Source organism: Engystomops pustulosus, chromosome 2, assembly GCF_040894005.1.
Source record: "Engystomops pustulosus chromosome 2, aEngPut4.maternal, whole genome shotgun sequence".
In the NCBI taxonomy this organism is placed as follows: Eukaryota; Metazoa; Chordata; class Amphibia; order Anura; family Leptodactylidae; genus Engystomops; species Engystomops pustulosus.
Window position 1 is genome coordinate 26,572,962 of NC_092412.1, and position 21,024 is coordinate 26,593,985.

Here is a 21,024-nt window from a genome sequence, read left to right on the forward strand (position 1 = left end):
TGCTCCCGCCCACAAGGGGTTTTTATACTCCCCTCATGAGGTGGCAGCACCCTCCAACCAGCTTCCAGCTCGCTTTACAATAGTACAAAGGATATCTATTTCAAGATTGTAGCTTCTTCACGTGCACTGGGGGGGCGTGTCCTCACACTGCTGTGCTCTGTGCTGTCAACAGTCAGTATAAGTCCCTGTAGATCTGTGTAATGTATTTGCTACGGTAGGAGCAGATACTTGACATGTACAGCTTTGCGGTTGCCCTTGTAGGGATGATTGTGATTGTAGTGCTGTATAAATGTAACTACTAAACAGCTGGAGTAGATGCATTTATACAGTAATAAAATGACCTTTGCCCCCTCTAAGTTTGACAGCCCAGCTCTGACCTAAATGTTAGAAGATGTTGGGAGTAGCGGTTATATTTGATATAATTACACAGATCTCCAGGGCAAATACCTAACACTGACTGATGTTTTGCATAGTAAATACTGCTGACAGAGTCCCTTTAAGAAGAAACCAGCTCCAGTTAGAGGATATTTAGGACCTTCCTCAGTTCTGACTCTTTTTATTATACCTCTGCAATGTAGATTCATAACTTGTGTCCTGTAATGTGTTGCTGGTTGTCACACAGCGCCCCCTGTGGGCCCCTATACTAGTTTTCTATCATATCTTCGACCTATGTTACTTTACTTTCTGCTCTATATCAGTACTTTTAAGGCACTATAGTACTAAAAATGTAGGGACCCCCCATTTGCCACCAAACGCTGTGAGTCATCTATAAATACAAAGTAACAAAAAAAAGTCTGTGATAGAAAACAATATAAGAAATAATTTTTAATGACAGTTTTTGACATTGCACATTCATTACACAGAGAAAAAAGTCTTCATAACCAATGACTCCACTAGGTGACTGGTCTTATGCCAGCAGTAGGATGAGCATAGAGAAGCAATAGCTGTCAGGTTTCTTAGGGGGCCAGGGAAAGGCCCAATCCACTGCAGTAATTATTTTGTAACCTTGGCCAGATCTTTGACTTTCCACAATTCTGTATCTGAGCTCCTTGGGCAGTTCCTTAGACCTCATGATTCTCATGTGCTCAGACATGCACTGTGAGGTCTTATATAAGTAGGTGTGAGCCTCTCCTAATCAAGTTCAATCAGTTTAATTAAGCACAGCTGGACTCCAATGAAGAAGTAGAACCATCTCAAGGAGGATCAGAAGGAAATGTACCGCATGTGAGTTAAATATGATTGTCACAGCAAAGGGTCTGAATACTTATGACTATGTGATATTTCAGTTTTTCTTGTTTAATAAATTAGCAAAAATATCTACTTTTCTGTCAACATGGGGGCAGAGTGCACATTAATAAGCAAAAAAAAAATAACTTTTTTGATCTGACCAATTGGCTGCAATTAAACAAATAGTGAAAAACTTAAAAGGAAATCAAACACTTAGGAACATTATAGGGATAGTTGCTGTATATTACCAGTCTTCAAATATAAGTGTAGTTAGTGTGGGTTAATTTATCAGACAGGTTCCCTTTAATTTCTTGACTGGAGGTGAAAAGAGGTATCTTCTCTTTTACTTAGGATTATCTGACAAAACTTGTCATGGAGACCAGAAATAGGGCCCAATACTATGTAGGGCCCATTACTACATGGCTTTGACTTAAGGTGCAAACCTGACATAATCTACTGTAGCTCAGACAACTTTTAGGACAGAATTTTGCCTTCCATCCTAATCCAAAAACTACTGATACCTTTCAGTTTTCTTATGAAAACCGTATGATTCTAGGGTAAACTATGCCCCTCATTGTCCAACTTCTCCAGAAGTAAATAGTGCCCTCCTGTGTACCAATGTCAATACAACCCAAAATACAAATATAATTTGTGCAAATATAAAAAACAATAAGATAGAAAGTGAAGTAATGCCCTTTGGTCCCCAGAGGGATATTGTAGTGCTATAAGTGATGGAATAATGATGAATACTTAAAGGAGTGGTCATGCCTAAGGGACTTATCCTCTAGCAACAGCATGTTATAGAGCAGGAGGAGCTGAGCAGATTGTAGATAGTGTACTATCTGCAGGCAGCATGTTACAGAGCAGGAGGAGCTGAGCAGATTATATATAGTCTCCTATCTGCATGCAGCATGTTATAGAGCAGGAGGAGCTGAGCAGATTGTACATAGTGTCCTGTCTGCAGGCAGCATGTTATAGAGCAGAAGGAGCTGAGCAGATTGTACATAGTGTCCTATCTGCAGGCAGCATGTTATAGAGCAGGAGGAGCTGAGCAGATTGTACATAGTGTCCTGTCTGCAGGTAGCATGTTATAGAGCAGGAGGAGCTGAGCAGATTGTACATAGTGTCCTATCTGTGGGCAGTCTGTTATAGAGCAAGAGCTTAGTATATTGCACATAGTTTGTCTCACTAATGTGCGGGGTACGGCAGATTGTTAAATACTTGCACACGGTCCTCATTTATCTGGCGCCCCCTGCACTGCTCAGGCAGAGTGCACCAACTTTTTTTTGGTAAATCTGTCTAGTTGCTATAATAAATGTGGCGCACAGTTAGAATCGGTACCGGAACGCCGCTTTATAAATACATGTACAAGCAGTTTACACGTTCTTTTCAATGCAAAGTCAGACAGAAAACTGGTGCTAACTAGAGATGAGCGAACATGCTCGTCCGAGCTTGATGCTCGGTCGAGCATTAGCGTACTCAAAACTGCTCGTTGCTCGGACGAATACTTCGCCCGCTCGAGAAAATGGCAGCTCCCGCCGTTTTGCTTTTTGGCGGCCAGAAACAGAGCCAATCACAAGCCAGGAGACTCTGCACTCCACCCAGCATGACGTGGTACCCTTACACGTCGATAGCAGTGGTTGGCTGGCCAGATCAGGTGACCCTGGGATAGACTAGCCGCTGCCCGCGCTGCTCGGATCATTCTGTGTCTGGATGCCGCTAGGGAGAGAGCTGCTGCTGGTCAGGGAAAGCGTTAGGGTGTTCTATTAGCTTACTGTTAGGCAGGAGTGATTCTCCAAGAACCCAACAGCCCTTCTTAGGGCTACAATAACGTTCTACTTTTTTTTTTTTTTATTTGCATCTAGTACCATTTTGTGAGGAATTAGCAGGGGGACTTGCTACCGTTGTGTTTAGCTCTTAGTGGCACACATATCCACCTCAAACACCAAAGTGGGAAAATTTAGTAGGGGTTGGATTTCAATTCGGCACAGTCTGCCATTTGTCCTTTTTTATTTTACGTTTATTTTGTTTAATAACTCAGTGTCATCTCATCTGGCATAGTAGTGTGCTTTCATACTTGGCTAGAAAATAGCCATAGGAGAATCCAAACGGCTTACTTACGCCTACAGTAGCGTTCTATATATTTGATTTCTGGTTGATCTGCTGGTGGCTGTACTTGCTGCAGTGCATCTACTAGCCAATTGTGAGCAATTTGTAGTGAGACTTGCGACCGCTGTGTTTTGCGCTTAGTGACGCACATATCCATTGCAAAGACCGAAGTGGGAAAATTTAGTAGGGGTTGGATTTCAATTAGGCACAGTCTGCCATTTTTCCTTTTTTATTTTACGTTTATTTTGTTTAATAACTCAGTGTCATCTCATCTGGCATAGTAGTGTGCTTTCATACTTGGCTAGAAAATAGCCATAGCTATAGGATAGCATTGTTTGTTTTTAAAAACTCAAAAACACAAAAAAAACAAAAAACACAAAAAAAAGTTAAAAAAAAATTAAAGTTATAACTCTCATTTTAAAAATGTTTAACCCGAGGGCTAGGGGTAGAGGACGAGGGCGGGGACGTGGGCGTCTAACTACTGCAGGGGTCAGAGGCCGTGGTCCTGGCCGGGGTGAGACACCACCTGCTTATGAGGGAGCAGGGGAACGCCGCAGAGCTACACTCCCTAGGTTCATGTCTGAAGTTACTGGGACTCGTGGTAGAGCACTGTTGAGGCCAGAACAGTGCGAACAGGTGATGTCGTGGATTGCTGACAATGCTTCGAGCAATTTGTCCACCAGTCAGTCTTCCACGCAGTCCACCCATGTCACCGAAATCGCCACTCCTCCAGCTCCTGCACCTCAGCCTCCTCCCCCCCAGTCTGCCCCCTCCCAGGAAAATTTGGCATTTGAACCGGCATACTCTGAGGAACTGTTTTCTGGACCCTTCCCACAGTCACAAACCACTTGTCCGGTTGTTTTCCACCAGTCACAGTCTGTGGGTGATGATGACCTTCTTGACGTAGTGGAAGTGTGTAAAGAGGTGTCCGACGATGAGGAGACACGGTTGTCAGACAGTGGGGAAGTTGTTGTCAGGGCAGGAAGTCCGAGGGGGGAGCAGACTGAGGGATCGGAGGATGATGAGGTGACAGACCCAATCTGGGTTGAGAGGCCGGGTGAACACAGTGCTTCTGAGACGGAGGAGAGTCCTCGACCAGAACAGGTTGGAAGAGGCAGTGGTGGGGCCAGACGGAGAGGCAGGGCCAGAGCTGGTGCATCAGCGCCAAATGTGTCAACTAGTGAAGCTCCCGTGGCGAGGGCTCTTGCGGCGAGGGCTAGATCTTCAGAAGTCTGGAGGTTCTTTAAGGAAACACCGGATGACCGACGGACTGTGGTGTGCAACATTTGCCAAACCAGGCTCAGCAGGGGTTCCACCACTACTAGCTTAACTACCACCAGTATGCGCAGGCATATGAATGCTAAACACCCCACTCAGTGGCAACAAGCCCGTTCACCTCCGGCCGTGCACACCACTGCTCCTTCCCCTGTGTCAGCTGATAGTCAGCCCCCTGCCCAGGACCCTGCCACAAAAACCCCATCGTCGCCTCCACGATCCTCCACAGCATCCACCAGCGTTCAGCTCTCCATACCCCAGACGCTGGAGCGGAAACGCAAATATAGTGCAACCCACCCGCACGCCCAAGCCCTTAATGTGCACATCTCCAGATTGCTTAGCCTGGAGATGCTGCCCTATAGGCTAGTAGAGACCGAGGCCTTTCGCAACCTCATGGCGGCGGCCGCCCCTCGGTATTCGGTCCCCAGCCGCCACTACTTTTCCCGATGTGCCGTCCCAGCCCTGCACCAGCACGTGTCAGACAACATCATCCGTGCCCTGACCAACGCCGTTTCTGACAAGGTCCACCTGACCACGGACACGTGGACGAGTGCTGCCGGGCAGGGCCACTATATATCGCTGACGGCACATTGGGTTAACTTGGTGGAGGCTGGGAGCGAGTCTGACCCTGCGGCTGGTCATATACTGCCGACGCCGAGGATTGCGGGGCCTACCTCGGTCCAGGTGTTTCAGGCCTACTATGCCTCCTCCTCCTCCCACCCCTCCTCCACCTCCTCCTCCGAACTACCATCCGTGGGCACGGCGCCATCAGTCGGTAGCTCTAGGCACAGCAGCAGTGCCGTCGCTAAGCGACAGCAGGCGGTGCTCAAACTGCTGAGCCTAGGCGATAAAAGGCACACCGCCCAAGAGCTATTACAGGGCATCACGGCGCAGACTGATCTGTGGCTGGCACCGCTGAACCTGAAGCCAGGCATGGTTGTGTGTGACAACGGCCGTAACCTGGTGGCGGCTCTGCAACTCGGCAGACTGACACATGTGCCATGCCTGGCCCATGTGTTAAATCTGATAGTTCAGCGTTTCCTCAAGACATACCCCAATCTGTCTGATTTGCTCACGAAGGTGCGCCGCATCTGTGCGCATTTCAGGAAGTCCAGCACAGATGCTGCCACTCTCAGGGCAGCGCAGCGCCGCCTCCAACTGCCCGCTCACCGACTGTTGTGCGACGTGCCCACGAGGTGGAATTCAACACTGACCATGTTATCCAGAGTTTACCAGCAGCGCCGAGCGATTGTAGACTGCCAGATGTCAACTTCCACCAGAACTGGTAGTCAGGTCAGTCAGCTTCCTCAAGTCTACAATGAGGAGTGGACGTGGATGTCTGATATCTGTCAGGTGCTGAGTAACTTTGAGGAGTCAACACAGATGGTCATCAGCCTCACCATCCCGCTGCTTGGCCTGTTGAAAAACTCTCTGATCAGCATGAAGTCGGAAGCTTTGCGCTCGTCACAAGAGACGGGGGAAGAAGATTCCCTTGTTGATAGCCAAAGCACCCTCAGGTCTGTTTCTCAGCGCATATCGGAGGAGGTGGAGGTGGAGGAGGATGAGGAGGAAGAGGAGGAGAATGTTGGCGAGACACAAGAGGGGACCATTGTTGAGTCCTTCACTGTTCAGCGTGTATGGGCAGAAGAAGAGGAGTTGGAGGAGGAGGAAATGGACAGTCAGGCCAGTGAGGGGAGTGAATTCTTACGCGTTGGTACTCTGGCGCATATGGCAGATTTCATGCTAGGCTGCCTATCCCGTGACCCTCGCGTTCAAAGAATTTATTCCAGCACCGATTACTGGGTGTTCACTCTCCTGGACCCACGGTACAAGCAAAATCTTTCCACTCTCATCCCTGCAGAGGAAAGGAGTGTGAGAATGCATGAATACCAGCAGGCCCTGGTGCACAAGCTGAAACAGTATTTCCCTTCTGACAGCGCTAGCGGCAGAGTGCGTAGTTCTGCGGGACAAGTAGCGAGGGAGAGTAGGCGAGCAGGCAGCTTGTCCAGCACTGGCAAGGGTACGCTTTACAAGGCTTTTGCCAGCTTTATGTCACCCCAGCAAGACACTGTCACCTGTCCCCAGTCTCGGCAGAGTAGGGCTGATCTTTACAGAAAGATGGTGAGGGAGTACGTAGCTGACCATACCATCGTCCTAAATGATCACACAGCTCCCTACAACTACTGGGTTTCAAAGCTGGACATGTGGCACGAACTGGCGCTGTACGCCTTGGAGGTTCTTGCCTGCCCTGCCGCTAGCGTCTTGTCCGAGCGGGTTTTCAGTGCAGCTGGTGGCATCATCACCGATAAGCGTACACGCCTGTCGACTGACAGCGCTGACAGGCTGACGCTTATTAAGATGAATAAAGCCTGGATTTCTCATAATTTCCAATCTCCACCAGGTGAAGGAAGCTCAACCTGAATAATTGATCCACTCCTCCTCCTCCTCATTTTCCTCCTTCTCCTCCTCTTTGTACAGTAAAGCAGAGGAAACTGGCTATTTTTTGACAGGGCCCACTGGCTCTAGCTATAGTACTTTATGCATTTAATTTTTCTGGAGGGCCACCTACCCGGTCCTCTGTTTTAAACAATTTTTGGGAGTGCCACATACAGGCACTCAATCTATTCAATTTTTCTGGAGGGCCACCTACCCGGTCCTCTGTTTTAAACAATTTTTGGGAGTGCCACATACAGGCACTCAATCTATTCAATTTTTCTGGAGGGCCACCTACCTGCTCCTCTGGTTTGAAAATTTTTTTGGACTGCCACATACAGGCACTCAATCTATTCCATTTTACTGGAGGGCCACCTACCTGCTCCTCTGGTTTGAAAAATTTTTGGGACTGCCACATACAGGCACTATCCAAATTAAATTGTCTCCATAGCAGCCTCCACACGTTGTCTCCATTGCTACCTCCAAAAGTCGTCCATATAGCTGCCTCCATACATCGTCCCTTTATCAAACGAGGTGTGTCAGGCAGAAATTTGGGTTGTTTTCATGGATTCCACATCAAAGTTGTTAACTTTGTCGCCACCCTGCTGTGTTATCCACAAAATATACTGGCAAACTTTTATCATTTACCAATATTATTTCAGCGCTTCTTGCGCATCTGTTTACATTCCCCTCACCCGGCATATCCTAAACTTATAAGAACGCTACTACACTTGATCTTATACAAAAGTGCTGTTTGGGGAGTAGCCTAGAGACAGGGGCTTGGATTGGCGAAAGCTCGCCTGGCAGCGGAGCGCCAGCTCCATGCGCATCATGCGCTTCTTGCGCATCTGTTTACATTCCCCTCACCCGCCATATCCCAAACTTATAAGAACGCTACTACACTTAACTTGGTGCAGGCTGGGACCGAGTCTGACCCTGGGGCTGGTCATATACTGCCGACGCAGAGAATTGTGGGGCCTACCTCGGTCCAGGTCTCAAAGGCCTACTATACCTCCTCCCAACCCTCCTCCACCTCCTCCTCCTCCGAATTACCATCCGTGGGCATGGCGCCATCAGTCGGTAGCTCTAGGCACAGCAGCAGTGCCGTCGCTAAGCGACAGCAGGCGGTGCTCAAACTGCTGAGCCTAGGCGATAAAAGGCACACCGCCCAAGAGCTATTACAGGGCATTCCACATCAAACTTGTTAACTTTGTCGCCACCCTGCTGTGTAATCCACAAAATATACTTGCAAACTTTTATCATTTACCGATATTATTTCAGCGCTTCTTGCGCAGCTGTTTACATTCCCCTCACCCGGCATATCCTAAACTTATAAGAACGCTACTACACTTGATCTTATACAAAAGGTTCTTAGAAGTGCTGTTTGGGGAGTAGCCTAGAGACAGGGGCTTGGATTGGCGAAAGCTCGCCTGGCAGCGGAGCGCCAGCTCCATGCCAAGATCCAACTAACATAGTTTTAACTGCAGCACCTTTAATCTACTACTAGTTCACTGCCTCCATACATGGTCCCCTTATCAAACGAGCTGTGTCAGGCAGAATTTTGGGTTGTTTTCATGGCTTCCATGTTAACTTTGTCGCCACCCTGCTGTGTAATCCACAAAATATACTGGCAAACTTTTATCATGTACCGATATTATTTGAGCGCTTCTTGCTCACCTCCTTTGGTTCCTCTCTGCCACCCATTGGTTTGAAGCCTGAGTCCATTTAGGGTATGTCGCCATGCCACTCTCTAGCCTGCTGCCGCTGCCTCTGCATGCCGTCCCCTATAGTGTCAGGGTCAATTATTGGATGTTTTAGATGCTATCTAGCTTCATTCTGTCACTCTTTCATGGCCATGCTGTTGCCCATAATTTTGGCATAATGGTGCGTTTAAGCAGCCTCAGAGGCATCCATGCATGCTGCCCCTGCTGTTTCCTGTCCATTTCCGTGGTGTTTCCATCCTTTTCTGAGGTTCCCAGGTGTTTGGCCAAGCTTCCCTGTGCAGAGCCTTGGTCCCCTTGAAAAATGCTCGAGTCTCCCATTGACTTCAATGGGGTTCGTTATTCGAGACGAGCACTCGAGCATCGGGAAAAGTTCGTCTCGAATAACGAGTACCCGAGCATTTTAGTGTTCGCTCATCTCTAGTGCTAACGCTTTAATAATTGTGGCCAGACAGCAGGAGGAGCAGTGTACAATCTACTCAGTTCCTCCTAATCGATCATACACTGTCTGCAGATAAGACAGAATGTAAAATCAGCTCAGCTCCTCCTGCTCTATAACATGCTGCCTGCAGATAAGACAGAATGTAAAATCAGCTCAGCTCCTCCTGCTCTATAACATGCTGCCTGCAGATAAGACAGAATGTAAAATCAGCTCAGCTCCTCCTGCTCTATAACATGCTGCCTGTAGATAGGACACTATGTGCAATCTGCTCAGCTCATCCTGCTCTATAACATGCTTCCTGCAGATAGGACACTATGTACAATCTGCTCAGCTCTTCCTGCTCTATAACAAGCTGCTTGCAGATAGGACATTATGCCCTATCTGCTCAGTTCCTCCTGCTCTATAACGTGCTGCCTGCAGATAGGACACTATGTACAATTTGCTCAGCTCCTCCTGCTCTATAACATGCTGCCTGCAGATAAGACACTGTATACAATCTGCTCATCTCCTCCTGCTCTATAACACACTGCTTTTAGTGTTCCTTTGATACTAAAAATGACATTCTCCCTTTAAATTTGCATAACCTTGGTATAAGACAAGCAGTAAAAAAAATAATGAAAGATCTTAGTAAGGATATAACGTATCATATTAAATATCTGTGCAGTTATAAAGTGACCTATCTATTTATAGGGATATGATGCTGGTTGCATAGAATTGTCATCTCCGGTGGCCCCATAACATGAAGAATACTAAGTACTAGAAGACTACATGGTGACTTTTGGCCTCTCTGTGACGTGAATGGGAGGGCATTAGGTCACACATCTCAAGACGTTTGGAACTTTGAGGTGACAATGGGGCCAAGATCTCTCCCTTTAGGTGACATCGGGAAACTTGGGGGTAAAGTGGGTTGGGGTCTAATTTATGACAAGATTTTCTAAAGAAACCTTATATCAAGTCAGTAGAAACACAGTGCAATGAACGAGGCAGGAGAATTATCTCTTCATCCCGCGGCTTCTATCGAGACGTCGATTCCTCCGATCTCAATCTCGACTGATGAATGTTCTTTGGTTTGTGGTAATTGCACTTCCGTCCCCTCGGTCTGACTTTCCTTTCAGCTGAAAGATTCCTTATTGTATTCAAATCTAGTCCCGTAGGTATTGGGGCGGTTACACAATTTATGGAGATCTTTGGAAAGACCTTTGGGTCCACAGCAGAAAACTCCGACCGATTTCCTGAGAAAATACAAAGATGATGAGATTCATGACTAATTATTCAGGTCTGTTGATTATTTCAGGAGAGATTAGTTAACTTCCCCATTATATTGATCTCCTAGTAGTATGTTATAGAGCAGGAGGCCATTGGTAGATATATAGATAATAGATACTATAGTGTCTATTTATTGACAAATGATAAATTTGGAAACAGACACCCAATGGGCAGGATTCGACTTACCCATAATGCACCATACACAACTATGTAGATCCCCGGAGGCTAAGGGTCCGAATGCCGCACTTTCAATGGGTTTCCCGAATATTCCCATTTAAGCCCCTTCTACACTGGCGGGAGATGCGCACGGAACGGTGCGCCCAAAATAGCATGTGAAGAACAATATATATGTGTGAAGAACACATTGCAGATGTATTTAAACATCTGCAATGTGTTCTTCACACACATATATATTGTTCTTCACATGCTATTTTGTTCGCGCCGTTCCGCGCGTATCTCCCGACAAGTAAGCAGATGTGCCGAACATCTGTAATCTATTCTGCACTGTGTTCTGCACTGTGTTTTTATCTTAAATGATCCTGTGTTCACTGTGTTCACTGTGTACAATGTTTTTATTCTATTCTTCACTGTTCTTCACATCTGCTAACTTGTCGGGAGATAATATACGCGCGGAACAGTGAAGAATAGATTGCAGATGTTTGCATACATCTGATAACTTATCAGAAGACATTATTTTTCAATTAAATAACACATTTTAATCCCAAACCATGGTCCCTTTGAAAAATGCTCGAGTCTCCCATTGAATCGCGCGTGAAAAATGCGCCGAAAACGCAAAAAAACGCTAACAACACGCGCGTGAAAAACGCAAAAACGCTAATTACTCCAAGGTAAAATGGAACAAAAACGCAGCCAAAAACGTCAGTTTTTCACGCATTGCACCCTGACGTGAAACGCAACGCTAGTGTGGAAGAGGCCTTAGCCCTGAATTGCCCCAAGTTTTTGGCGCGCGATCGGATTGTGGCGCATCGACGGCTTGCATGCCACAGAAATCGGGTAGCATGGCCTTCGGATAACCCGACGGATTCAGACAAACCGCGGAATTTAAAAAAGGAAATGTGTGGCAAGATCAGCATCGGAAACAAGAAGGTGAACTCCGGCGGACCTCGGCGCAGCAGAGACACAGGAAGGAACTCGGACACACGGACCTTAGTGAATCGCGCCGGACCCGAAACCTCGTCGGACAACGCACCACGGGATCGTGACGGGACCAGGTAAGTAAATCTGCGCCTATATGTGGGATTAAGGTTTACCTGGAACGATTGTTCTGATAACAGCTGCATCCTCCCTGTCTGACCCTTGGTGTGCCAAAGCGCTGTTCTCCTCTACCTCCCGCTGTTGTTCCTTCTCTGTATGAGTAGTATATCTCAAGTGCCTTCTTGAGGAGAAAAAAACTTGACCAAGCAGAGAAGGAGAAGAGCGGTGGCAAACAGTGCCACTTCAAACCAATGGGCAAAGAACCCAAGACATAACTTTGCTAGGGGGCCCCAAAAAGCGTAAAAGGAGAAGAGCGGTGGCAGGTGGCAAGTCCCACCAATGGGCAGAGTTTAGCATTAGGGATATCCCATATTTTTTCACATAACTTTGCTAGTGGGCCCCAAAATGCTAAATCCATCCTCTGTGGTCTCATACAGTCATGTGACAACCCTCCCAGAATCAAGTGCCTTCTGGAGGAGAAGAAAGGAGACCAAGCGGAAAAGGAGAAGAGCGATGGCAGGTGGCAAGTCACACCAATGGGCAGAGTTTAGTATTAATGATATCCCGTATCTTTTCACATAGCTTTACTAGGGGGCCCCAAAATGCAGTATCCATCTTTCGTAATCTTATACAGCCGTGTGACAACCCTCCCAGATTCTGGGAAGGACATGATTTGGGATAGTCCATGACTGCCATCAATCACCGAGGAGTGAACAAATATCCTGGGTCTGGAGGAACACTCCTACATCTGCTAGGCTTTTGGTTATTTTATGTGAAAATCGGGCAAACTATATACTGGTCATGTGACATAGAGCCACATGACCCACATTTTGCATGCCCATGTCACAAAATGGGACTTGTTGTGCCCAGAAGGATGCCGGATTATGCCTGGAAGCAATTTTTGAGTTGAAGATCACGGAAGGTTGGCTTACACATTTGACACCTATTCAGTTTGTGTAGGAGTGACGGAAATAGCAGGGCCATTGTACTATCTCACGGTGGCACTTCTGCCTTGCAGCGCTGGGGTCCTGGGTTCGAATCCCACCCAGGTCAACATCTGCAAAGAGTTTGTATGTTCTCTCCGTGTTTGCATGGGTTTCCTCCGGGTCCTCTGGTTTCCTCCCACACTCCAAAACATACTGTTAGGTGATTAGATTGTGAGCCCCATGGGGACAGGGACCAAGTTGTCATTCTTTGTGCAGCGCTTCGTAATTTGTGTGCGCTATATAAATAAAGAATTATTATTATTATTACATAGTCAAGTGAATGGAGCATCAGGACCCATGCTCGGCCTGCCACTCCACTCATTTATGAGAACAGGATCCCCATTCTCCAGATTGCAGGGATCCTGTACTCGTGTTGGGGGTTAACCTATAAACTTGGGACTACCCCTTTAACGAGGCTGAGCTGTAATACCACACACAACCTGTAAACAGGTATGGCGCCGTTTCCTGTACCAAACTTTTTTAAATCCCAGATTGTATTTTGACTGATAAGTCATGTTTGGGAAAATTACCCCCTTTTTTGGCTGCACAAATTGAAAAAGATTTTGTGACGGCTCCGTTGTCCTCAAAGCCGGTCGAAGACGACAGAAGGAATTACATGTGACATTAGAGTCTCCGACTTTGGGTTTATTAGATAAAACTTCACAAAGCTGCAAACAAATAGCTATTAGGCTGTCGAAAATGCCTTGCAATCTCCATCCCTCCGTATCCTGGAACAATACCTCAGAACGGTACTTACTGTCTGTTAGATTTGGCAATCTCATCAAACAAAAGTTTCCAGCGAGGGCGTCCGATAATAAGCCGAGAGTTCAAAGCCTGGTATTCTTCACCAATTATTTTCTGCAAGAAATCGCACAGTGGGAAACCGTAAGAATTTGTGAACGAAGGGATTACACGACGCGCCGGGCTCTGATAACAAAGCTCAACGTATCACTGATGGGTTTAAGAAGTCTACACCCAATGGTGGGGGGGGGGGGGGGGGGCAATCGCTAATACTAAATCTACCAGAAGACAGATGTGGACTGTGGGCCACAGATATGAATGAGAACAATAAGTTAAAGAGGGGGGTCCAAGAGCTCAGAACTGAAGTTGTAAGCACTGTGATCTTTTCACTTCAAGGATAGGGGAACAATTTTTGAAAGCTGGACAACCCCTTTAATATGTGTCTAGAACCCACTGTAAATTGTACAGTGAGTGACTCCTATTGGGTGGAGGGAAAGTTGCTGATATCAAAGTGTCTTATATAACTAAGACTAGGTTCACACTAGGTTTGGGGTCAAGGTTTGCCATAGGTGTCAAATTTCAACTTTGCAAAAAATTATAGTCAACTTTTTTACTATTAACAATAACCTTGAAGACAGTGTAATTGTATAGAAGCTTATATTGGGGTACAGGTGTAGGTAGGTCAGACACAGCTGCAGCAGCCTGTGTGCCTGTGTCTCAATCTCCTCTTGAGTTCTAGTGATGGGTCGTTCGTGAAAGAGCTGGTACAAAGAGCCGGCTCACTAAACTCCGCCCATAAACAGCTCACCACGCCCCCTTTAACCCAATAAAATCTGGTTCAAAGTGGTTTGGTGTGGTGCGACTGGCTAGCCTGCGGCTCCCTATAACATGTTTAATAGAAAGCCGTTCAGTAGCCAGAAGAGCCAGCTCTTCTTAGTGAGCGAAACCTAATGAGCCATAATTCCCGTCACTAATGCGTTCTTCCCCTACTCCACATAATCCCCCTCCCTCTCCTGCCTACCCAACAGGAAATGGAAAGGGGGAGAGAACAGGATGAGTGTGGAGGTCAGGAGACTGAGACACAGACACACACAGGCTGCAATTGCCTCCTCCCTGGGGGCTCACTACATTCTACTGGCAGGGAGTCAGGTATTGTGAAATAAAGTTTTATAAAGTATTGAATTGATTAAAAATGCTGACAGAGGTATTTTTTTTTACAAATGAGCATAGCATAGGCCAGTGAAACCCGTCAGTAGATAAAAATAACAGGTAACAGGTTCACTTCAAATAAAATAAGACCAGCCTATCTTTGGGATGAACCCTGGGTACAAGATAGGTTCCGTAGATTTGTTCTTAAGTTGAATTTGTATGCAAGTCGGAACTGTATATTTTAGAATTGTAACTCCAGCCAGAATTTTTTTTGGTCTCTGTGACAATTGGATTTTAAAAATGTTGGGTTGTCATAAGAACCAGGATTAACAATAAAGCTTCATTACAGACGCCTGTGATAACTGTTATAGCTGATTATTGTAGCCTAGGGCTAAAGTACAGTAAATTACCAACATTCAGAGGTCCGTTTGTAACTAGGGGTCGTCTGTAAGTCAGGTGTTCTTAAGTAGGGAACCGCCTGTACTCTTCAGCCTAGAAGGATTGTGATATATCACCCTTCTTTGGAACATGAGAAACCGAACCATCTAAAAGGGTCACCAAAAATCTACTAGGTTCACCCCAAATACAATTCACTCCTCACCTTCTTCCATCACACATGAAAATCTGATGTTGTTTTCCATTTTTGTTTGCGTAAAATAAGCATTAAGGGGGAAAACATTTTGAGGAGTATTCAGGCGTGCAAAGGAAAATTGCTTTTCCCCAGGAGGTTAGACACGACACAACACACAAAGCGCTAATGGTCCTCTCAGATGTCATCCTGAATCTCTACGAGGAACGTCATGGAAATGAGGACCCTCCGCGCCTTACCTGTATCCCATCTGTTTGGCTGAGGTACAGTCGGATGTTCAGATAGTCCGGCCGGTTTTCTTGCCAGAGCTGGTATAAAAAGATGAATAAAATGAATAAAGCAATGACCTTACGAGGAGACCACGGTGAGTCGTATGCAATGAGATGTATGGTTGGACCATCGGTCATTTCGAGGTCACTGATGAGAGATCCTGGGCAGCTAGCAGTGAGAGGCTTTTAAAAATGTTTTATTTTTTCAATTCTTTTGCAGTTTCAGGTCACCAGGTTATGTAGCTTTAACAAAGGGGTTGGCCACTTTTCAATAAATCTCTTCCATTTGACATGTCTCTCTATGTATATGTACCTGTGTCTTTCCCTGTCTCACCACGCTGCCCTCTGCATATATACCAAACTTCCGCTCTCTCATTCCTCTAGTCCATCCTAATGACCTCTCCTACTGAGCCTCTTTCTCTCACATCCTGCTTCCCCCCTCTTTCTTTATCTATCAGTGAGTCATAACCTCCTGCTACAGCTCCTCCTATTCAGCAGAGCTCAAATATGTCAACAAAGACCTATGGAAAGTTTGCAGACAGCACTGAAGTAAGTAGCAGGTCTGCTGAATCATTTGATAAACATTCAGGGATTATAATTAAGGCGCTGAAGGCAATTTATATAAAAGAGTGGCCAACCCCTTTAACACAGTATCATCAGTGTGTGTGATCCAGAAAAAAATGCATGTTTATTAGTTTTTAGAGGAAGTTCTAGAATGTCTACCGATTTCTGCAAATTGCTATCTGACACTTTCTTAAAGCAGATGTGGAGGAGAACATTCCTGTGACATCTGGTGGTCACATTGCTCCTAGTGGTGAAATGTTATTTTATCACCATGTTTCCCTCCAATAATACACGGATATCACAATGAATTCAAGAGGTCAAAAGGTCTTTCTAAATTCATAGCTTGTGTTAACCCCAGCGCCGTGTGCAAATTGTGTCCTAAGGTTCCATTGGGAAGTCCGCTTCGAAAGATGGACCCTCATGCAGTTCACACACAGTCAGCTTCAATGCCTCACACAGGGTCATTAACCCCTTAGATGCTGTGGTTGATATTGACCAATTTATCTAAACAGTTGTGAACATTGGCTACTGCAGTGGGAGCCTGGCTGTCAATTACTACCCCATTCAGACTGTCATCACAAGGTTTTCGACTTCCAAATCTGTACAATCACCATGATAGAAGTGTAAACTTAAGGATGAAAGTTGCTGTATAGTTTTGCCATGATCAGGGAATGGCACTATGGGCTATCATTTTATAAAGTGCTTAATACACACATCATAGCTTAAAGGTTGGTAAGATTCCAGCCCGGGGGCAGGTTCTCTTTAATCCTAGATCTGACTGTTTTTACTGAAGATCCAATACATTGATGCATCTACATGCACACAGGCCGTCAGCAGGACTAGGGAAATCAGGACTTTTTCCAGCAGTTGTCAGATGTGAGGCTTTTCATTTGGCTTCATCACTAAATCGCTCAAAGAAATCTACTCTTGATTCGTTTATCCACCAGGGATCACGCCGGAGCCCATTGCAGGCTGCGGGGAAATCAGGGAACTGGATGGATGATGGATGGAGTGCAACAGTCTACAGCCGGATGTAACCGGGACACCATTCTGTACAGGAGATATACCATACGATGAAGGTTTACACTAAACTTGGCTTTATAGGATACAATGGGCAGAAAGGTCCCAGTATATTCCCAATATTATAGGGGTTTCTTACTAGTGTCTTATATTGGCCGCCTCGTTCCAATATGATGCCATAAATTTTCACCTGGGGGGCACCGGAGGTGCCATAATATCAAATGCTCACGCAGTAGGAGCCAGGTATATTTTCAAACTTTTTTTGGTTAACTATTGCAGAAAAATAGTTTAAGCTTCTATGCGGAGTGAGCTACAAGAACCTGTAATTAGGTTGATATGTCAAATACTGATGACAAGTTCCCTTTTGGAGTTATCTGATTGATAGCGTTAATTATGAAGGCTGCGGCTTAGTGTTAAGCAGTAAAAAGGTCAACACTGATAGTCAGGAAAGGTGAGGTAACACAATTCTGACTAATGTGTGTTGTCACGGGTGGTCCCGCCACCCTCACCCGTGCTCCCTTGTGTGCCCCAGCTCCGCGGCCGATGCACTTACCTATCCCCGCTCCTGCTTCCGGGTCTTCGAGCGTTTGCCCGCGTTGCCGCGTCCTAGGGTGCGCATGCCGACTTCGCAAGATTTAAAGGGTCAGTGTGCCGTTAATTGGCGCAGGCCTTACCCAGCATTCTATTTAACCCAGCCTCTCCCCACACAACCTGCCGGATCTTCGTGACTTAGAGAAAGCTAAGTGCCTTGCACTGTCATTGAGATTTCCCGTTGTGACCTCTGGTTCCGTTCCTGACTGCGCTCCTCCGCCGCCTGCCCTGACCTATTGCTACGTCCCCGGCTCTGATCCTGTGCTGCCTGTCCTGACCTCCTGCCTGTTCCCGACTACGAGATTGCCTGCCGTCCCTGTACCTCGACCTTTATTGCTACCACAGACAAGTTGCGCCAGTGGAACGGACCTGGTGGTACCACGCCCCGGCAAGTCCAACCTGCTTTGCGGCAGGCTCTGGTGAAAACCTGGTACCACTTAGACTCCGGTCCCAGGTGTTGGCTTGTGTTTTCGTCCGCGGTGGTTCTCAGGATCCACTACCTCTGAGCCTGACATGTGTGATGGTATTTTTGGGTTGGGAAAAGACTATAGCAATGATCCTTCCCAACCTGATAATTCTAGCCTGTGGCTGCTGGTTATGTGGGAAAATCCATGACAATTTTTCAAATGATTTAGCTACTAAAAGAACAAAATTGTCTATATATGATCCGCCATGATGTTTGTGACTTCATTGCCTAGGAGAAACAGCTAGAGGTGTGAACATCACACTAGTATCTCCTGAAATAGAAAATTGAGGCATAATTGTAAAGGGTTTTTTTTTAAAAAAAACTCCCTTTTAACAATAAACATAGTCCTAAGACTATGGGGCTCACTTACCAAGGGTCCGAATGCCGCACTTTCGGCGGCTTTCCCGAATATTTACGTTTTGCACCGAATTGCGCCGGGATTTTGCCGCACGCGATCGGATTTTGGCGCATCGGCGCCGGTTTGCATGCAACAGAAATCGGGGGGCGTGGCCATCAGACAACCCGACGGATTTGGACAAACCCGCGGAATTTAAAAAAGGATTTGTGTCGCAAGATCAGCACTCACATGCACCGGGAAGAAGAAGGTGAACTCCGGCGGACCTCAGCGCAGCAGCGACACATGCAGGATATAGGGCGCACGATGTTATTAAATCGCACCGGACCCGAATCCTCATCGGACAATGCACCACGGGATCGCGATGGGAACGGGTAAGTAAATCTGCCCCTATGACTTAAAATTTTAAAAAAATCACCGAAAAATGAACCATGTATTATTGTATAGTTAGCAGGTGTAGCTTTTCTATTGGGCCAGAATGGGAACCAGAGTCCATTTTAATGTTATTTTATTTTTTTTTATACATTTTTTATTCACACTACCGAAAGTAATTGTTACATTTCTACCTTACAAGTCCATTGCGGTTTACACCTAGAATTATAGCGCATTAGCGGAGGCGTGATAGAATCGTGTATCAGAAATGATGCGATTACAATGTAGCAATTCAAAACCAGTAATAGGATTTCCAAGAGAGTTTTGTGGGGTAAAAAAAATAATGGAGGAGCGAGACCGGGCTAAGAATGAAAGGGATAAGTAAAATCTATAGTCCCTGCCTCAGAATGGAAGGGAAAGTAATTGGCTCCATTAAATGAGCTTTCGTGTGCAGAATCTATTGCAACAAACATTAAATTACCTTCTTATGGAGGATACACAGTAAATCAGCGAACCAGAGGAAAGCCTGGATGTCTCTACATATCCACACAAAGTACAACCTCTGCACTTTGTATTCTCTCCACTTGTCCCTATGGAAATAACATCAAATAAAAACATAATTACAAGATTATTCCAGGAGGCCCCATAAAGTGGCATCACGAATGGTGAATTACTGATCGTAGCCACATGCTCTATAAAATAACATGATCTTAAAGGGCTTTACCAGTGTCTGTATTTTATTATATTGTCTTAATATATCTTTACGAAGGTCAAAATTTTATTTTTTTCCGATACAAAGCTCCAAATGTAATGAGAAGATAAATGATACAATTCTTCCTACCTGCAGTCATCACTAGGGGGAGCTGTAGAGTTTAATGTATACTTCATATTTATATTATTATTAGTAGTAGTATTATTAGTATTATTATTATATTTTATTTATACTTTTTATTTAATACATTATATGAGTATACAGTGCTGGTGGCTGTAGGCAGGCAGAATTTGCTATATCTAGAGCTTAAAGGGGTTTTTGAAGATTAAAAATAATGAAACACTATCCTAAGGATACATTAAAAGAGTGACTACATACATGCAGACAAGCTGACGTTTTTCGGTTGAAAAATGCCCTTAGTCATAGCATGACACATTGGGGCAGATTTACTTACCCGGTCCGTTCGCGATCCAGCGGCGCGTTCTCTGCGCTGGATTCGGGTCCGGCCTGGATTCACTAAGGTAGTTCCTCCGCCGGGTGGCGCTGCTGCGCTGAAGTTCCCCGGAGGCGCGCTGGAATGCCCTGAAATTCACCGGCCTATACCTGGTGAAGGTAAGTGTAATTTTCGCAACACATTTTTTGTCTTAAATGCGGCGGTTTTTCCGAATCCGTCGGGTTTTCATTTGCCCACGCCCCCCGATTTCCGTTGCGTGCATGCCGGCGCCGATGCGCCACAATCCGATCGCGTGCACCAAAATCCCGGGGCAATTCAGGTACAATCGGCGCAAATCGGAAATATTCGGGTAACACGTCGGGAAAACGCGAATCGGGCCCTTAGTAAATGACCCCCAACGCCTTTAATTTTCTTCAGATCTTGCTCCTTGGCTCCTTTTTTAGATCCTCTCCATCAACTTGGGCTCTCATCTGATTACAGTGTCTATAGGGAGTCCGAGCCTCCTATCTCGTGATTAATTCAGGGACTGTCTTTTGAGTGCCACCTACAGGTAGCTACCCTATAACTCAATGTCCAACCCATTATAAAACCTTGGAACATGACTCGGAGTCAGTAGACTTCTCTTTTGGATGACTTTCTCCTTCTAAAGCAGTGATGGCGAACCTTTTAGAAACCGAGTGCCCAAACTACAACAAAGACCTGCTTATTTATCGCCCAGGTAGCGCTGTCACTTTAAAATACCTCTGGGCACAGCAAGTCCTGGGCTGTCTGGGACTGCAGGAAGATACCTGGAGTCATCTCTGGTGATGGCCTGAGTGCCCACAAAAAGGGCTCTGAGTGCCACCTCTGGCACCAGTGCCATAGGTTAGCCATCACTGTTCTAAAGTATGTTAGTAACCTTTAGGACATCTACCACCAGGATGAATGATGGTTAACCAAGCACACTGACATACAGGTGTTTTCCCCCTCTGGCAGGATCTGTTCTTCTATAAGCTTCCTATGCCCTTGGTTTTCTTTTTAGAAAAAAAGGCTTTAAAATCTATGCAAAGAGTCTGAGGGGCTCCAGAC

At 45.9% G+C, this 21,024-nt stretch overlaps 1 protein-coding gene across 2 annotated transcripts in view; it reads right to left on the reverse strand.

The window, feature by feature from the left end:
* Window positions 1-9,708: 9,708 nt before the first annotated feature.
* Window positions 9,709-21,024, reverse strand: part of NOX4 (NADPH oxidase 4) — a 151,739-nt gene continuing 140,423 nt past the window's right edge. For both annotated transcript variants that reach the window (XM_072134091.1, XM_072134090.1), the window contains 4 exons: window positions 19,272-19,380; window positions 15,393-15,461; window positions 13,432-13,532; window positions 9,709-10,439 (listed from right to left, as the gene is read on the reverse strand). In XM_072134091.1, coding sequence (XP_071990192.1) covers window positions 10,319-10,439; window positions 13,432-13,532; window positions 15,393-15,461; window positions 19,272-19,380 — 400 coding nt within the window. In that variant the 3' untranslated portion in view covers window positions 9,709-10,318. The remainder of the gene's footprint in view (window positions 10,440-13,431; window positions 13,533-15,392; window positions 15,462-19,271; window positions 19,381-21,024) is intronic.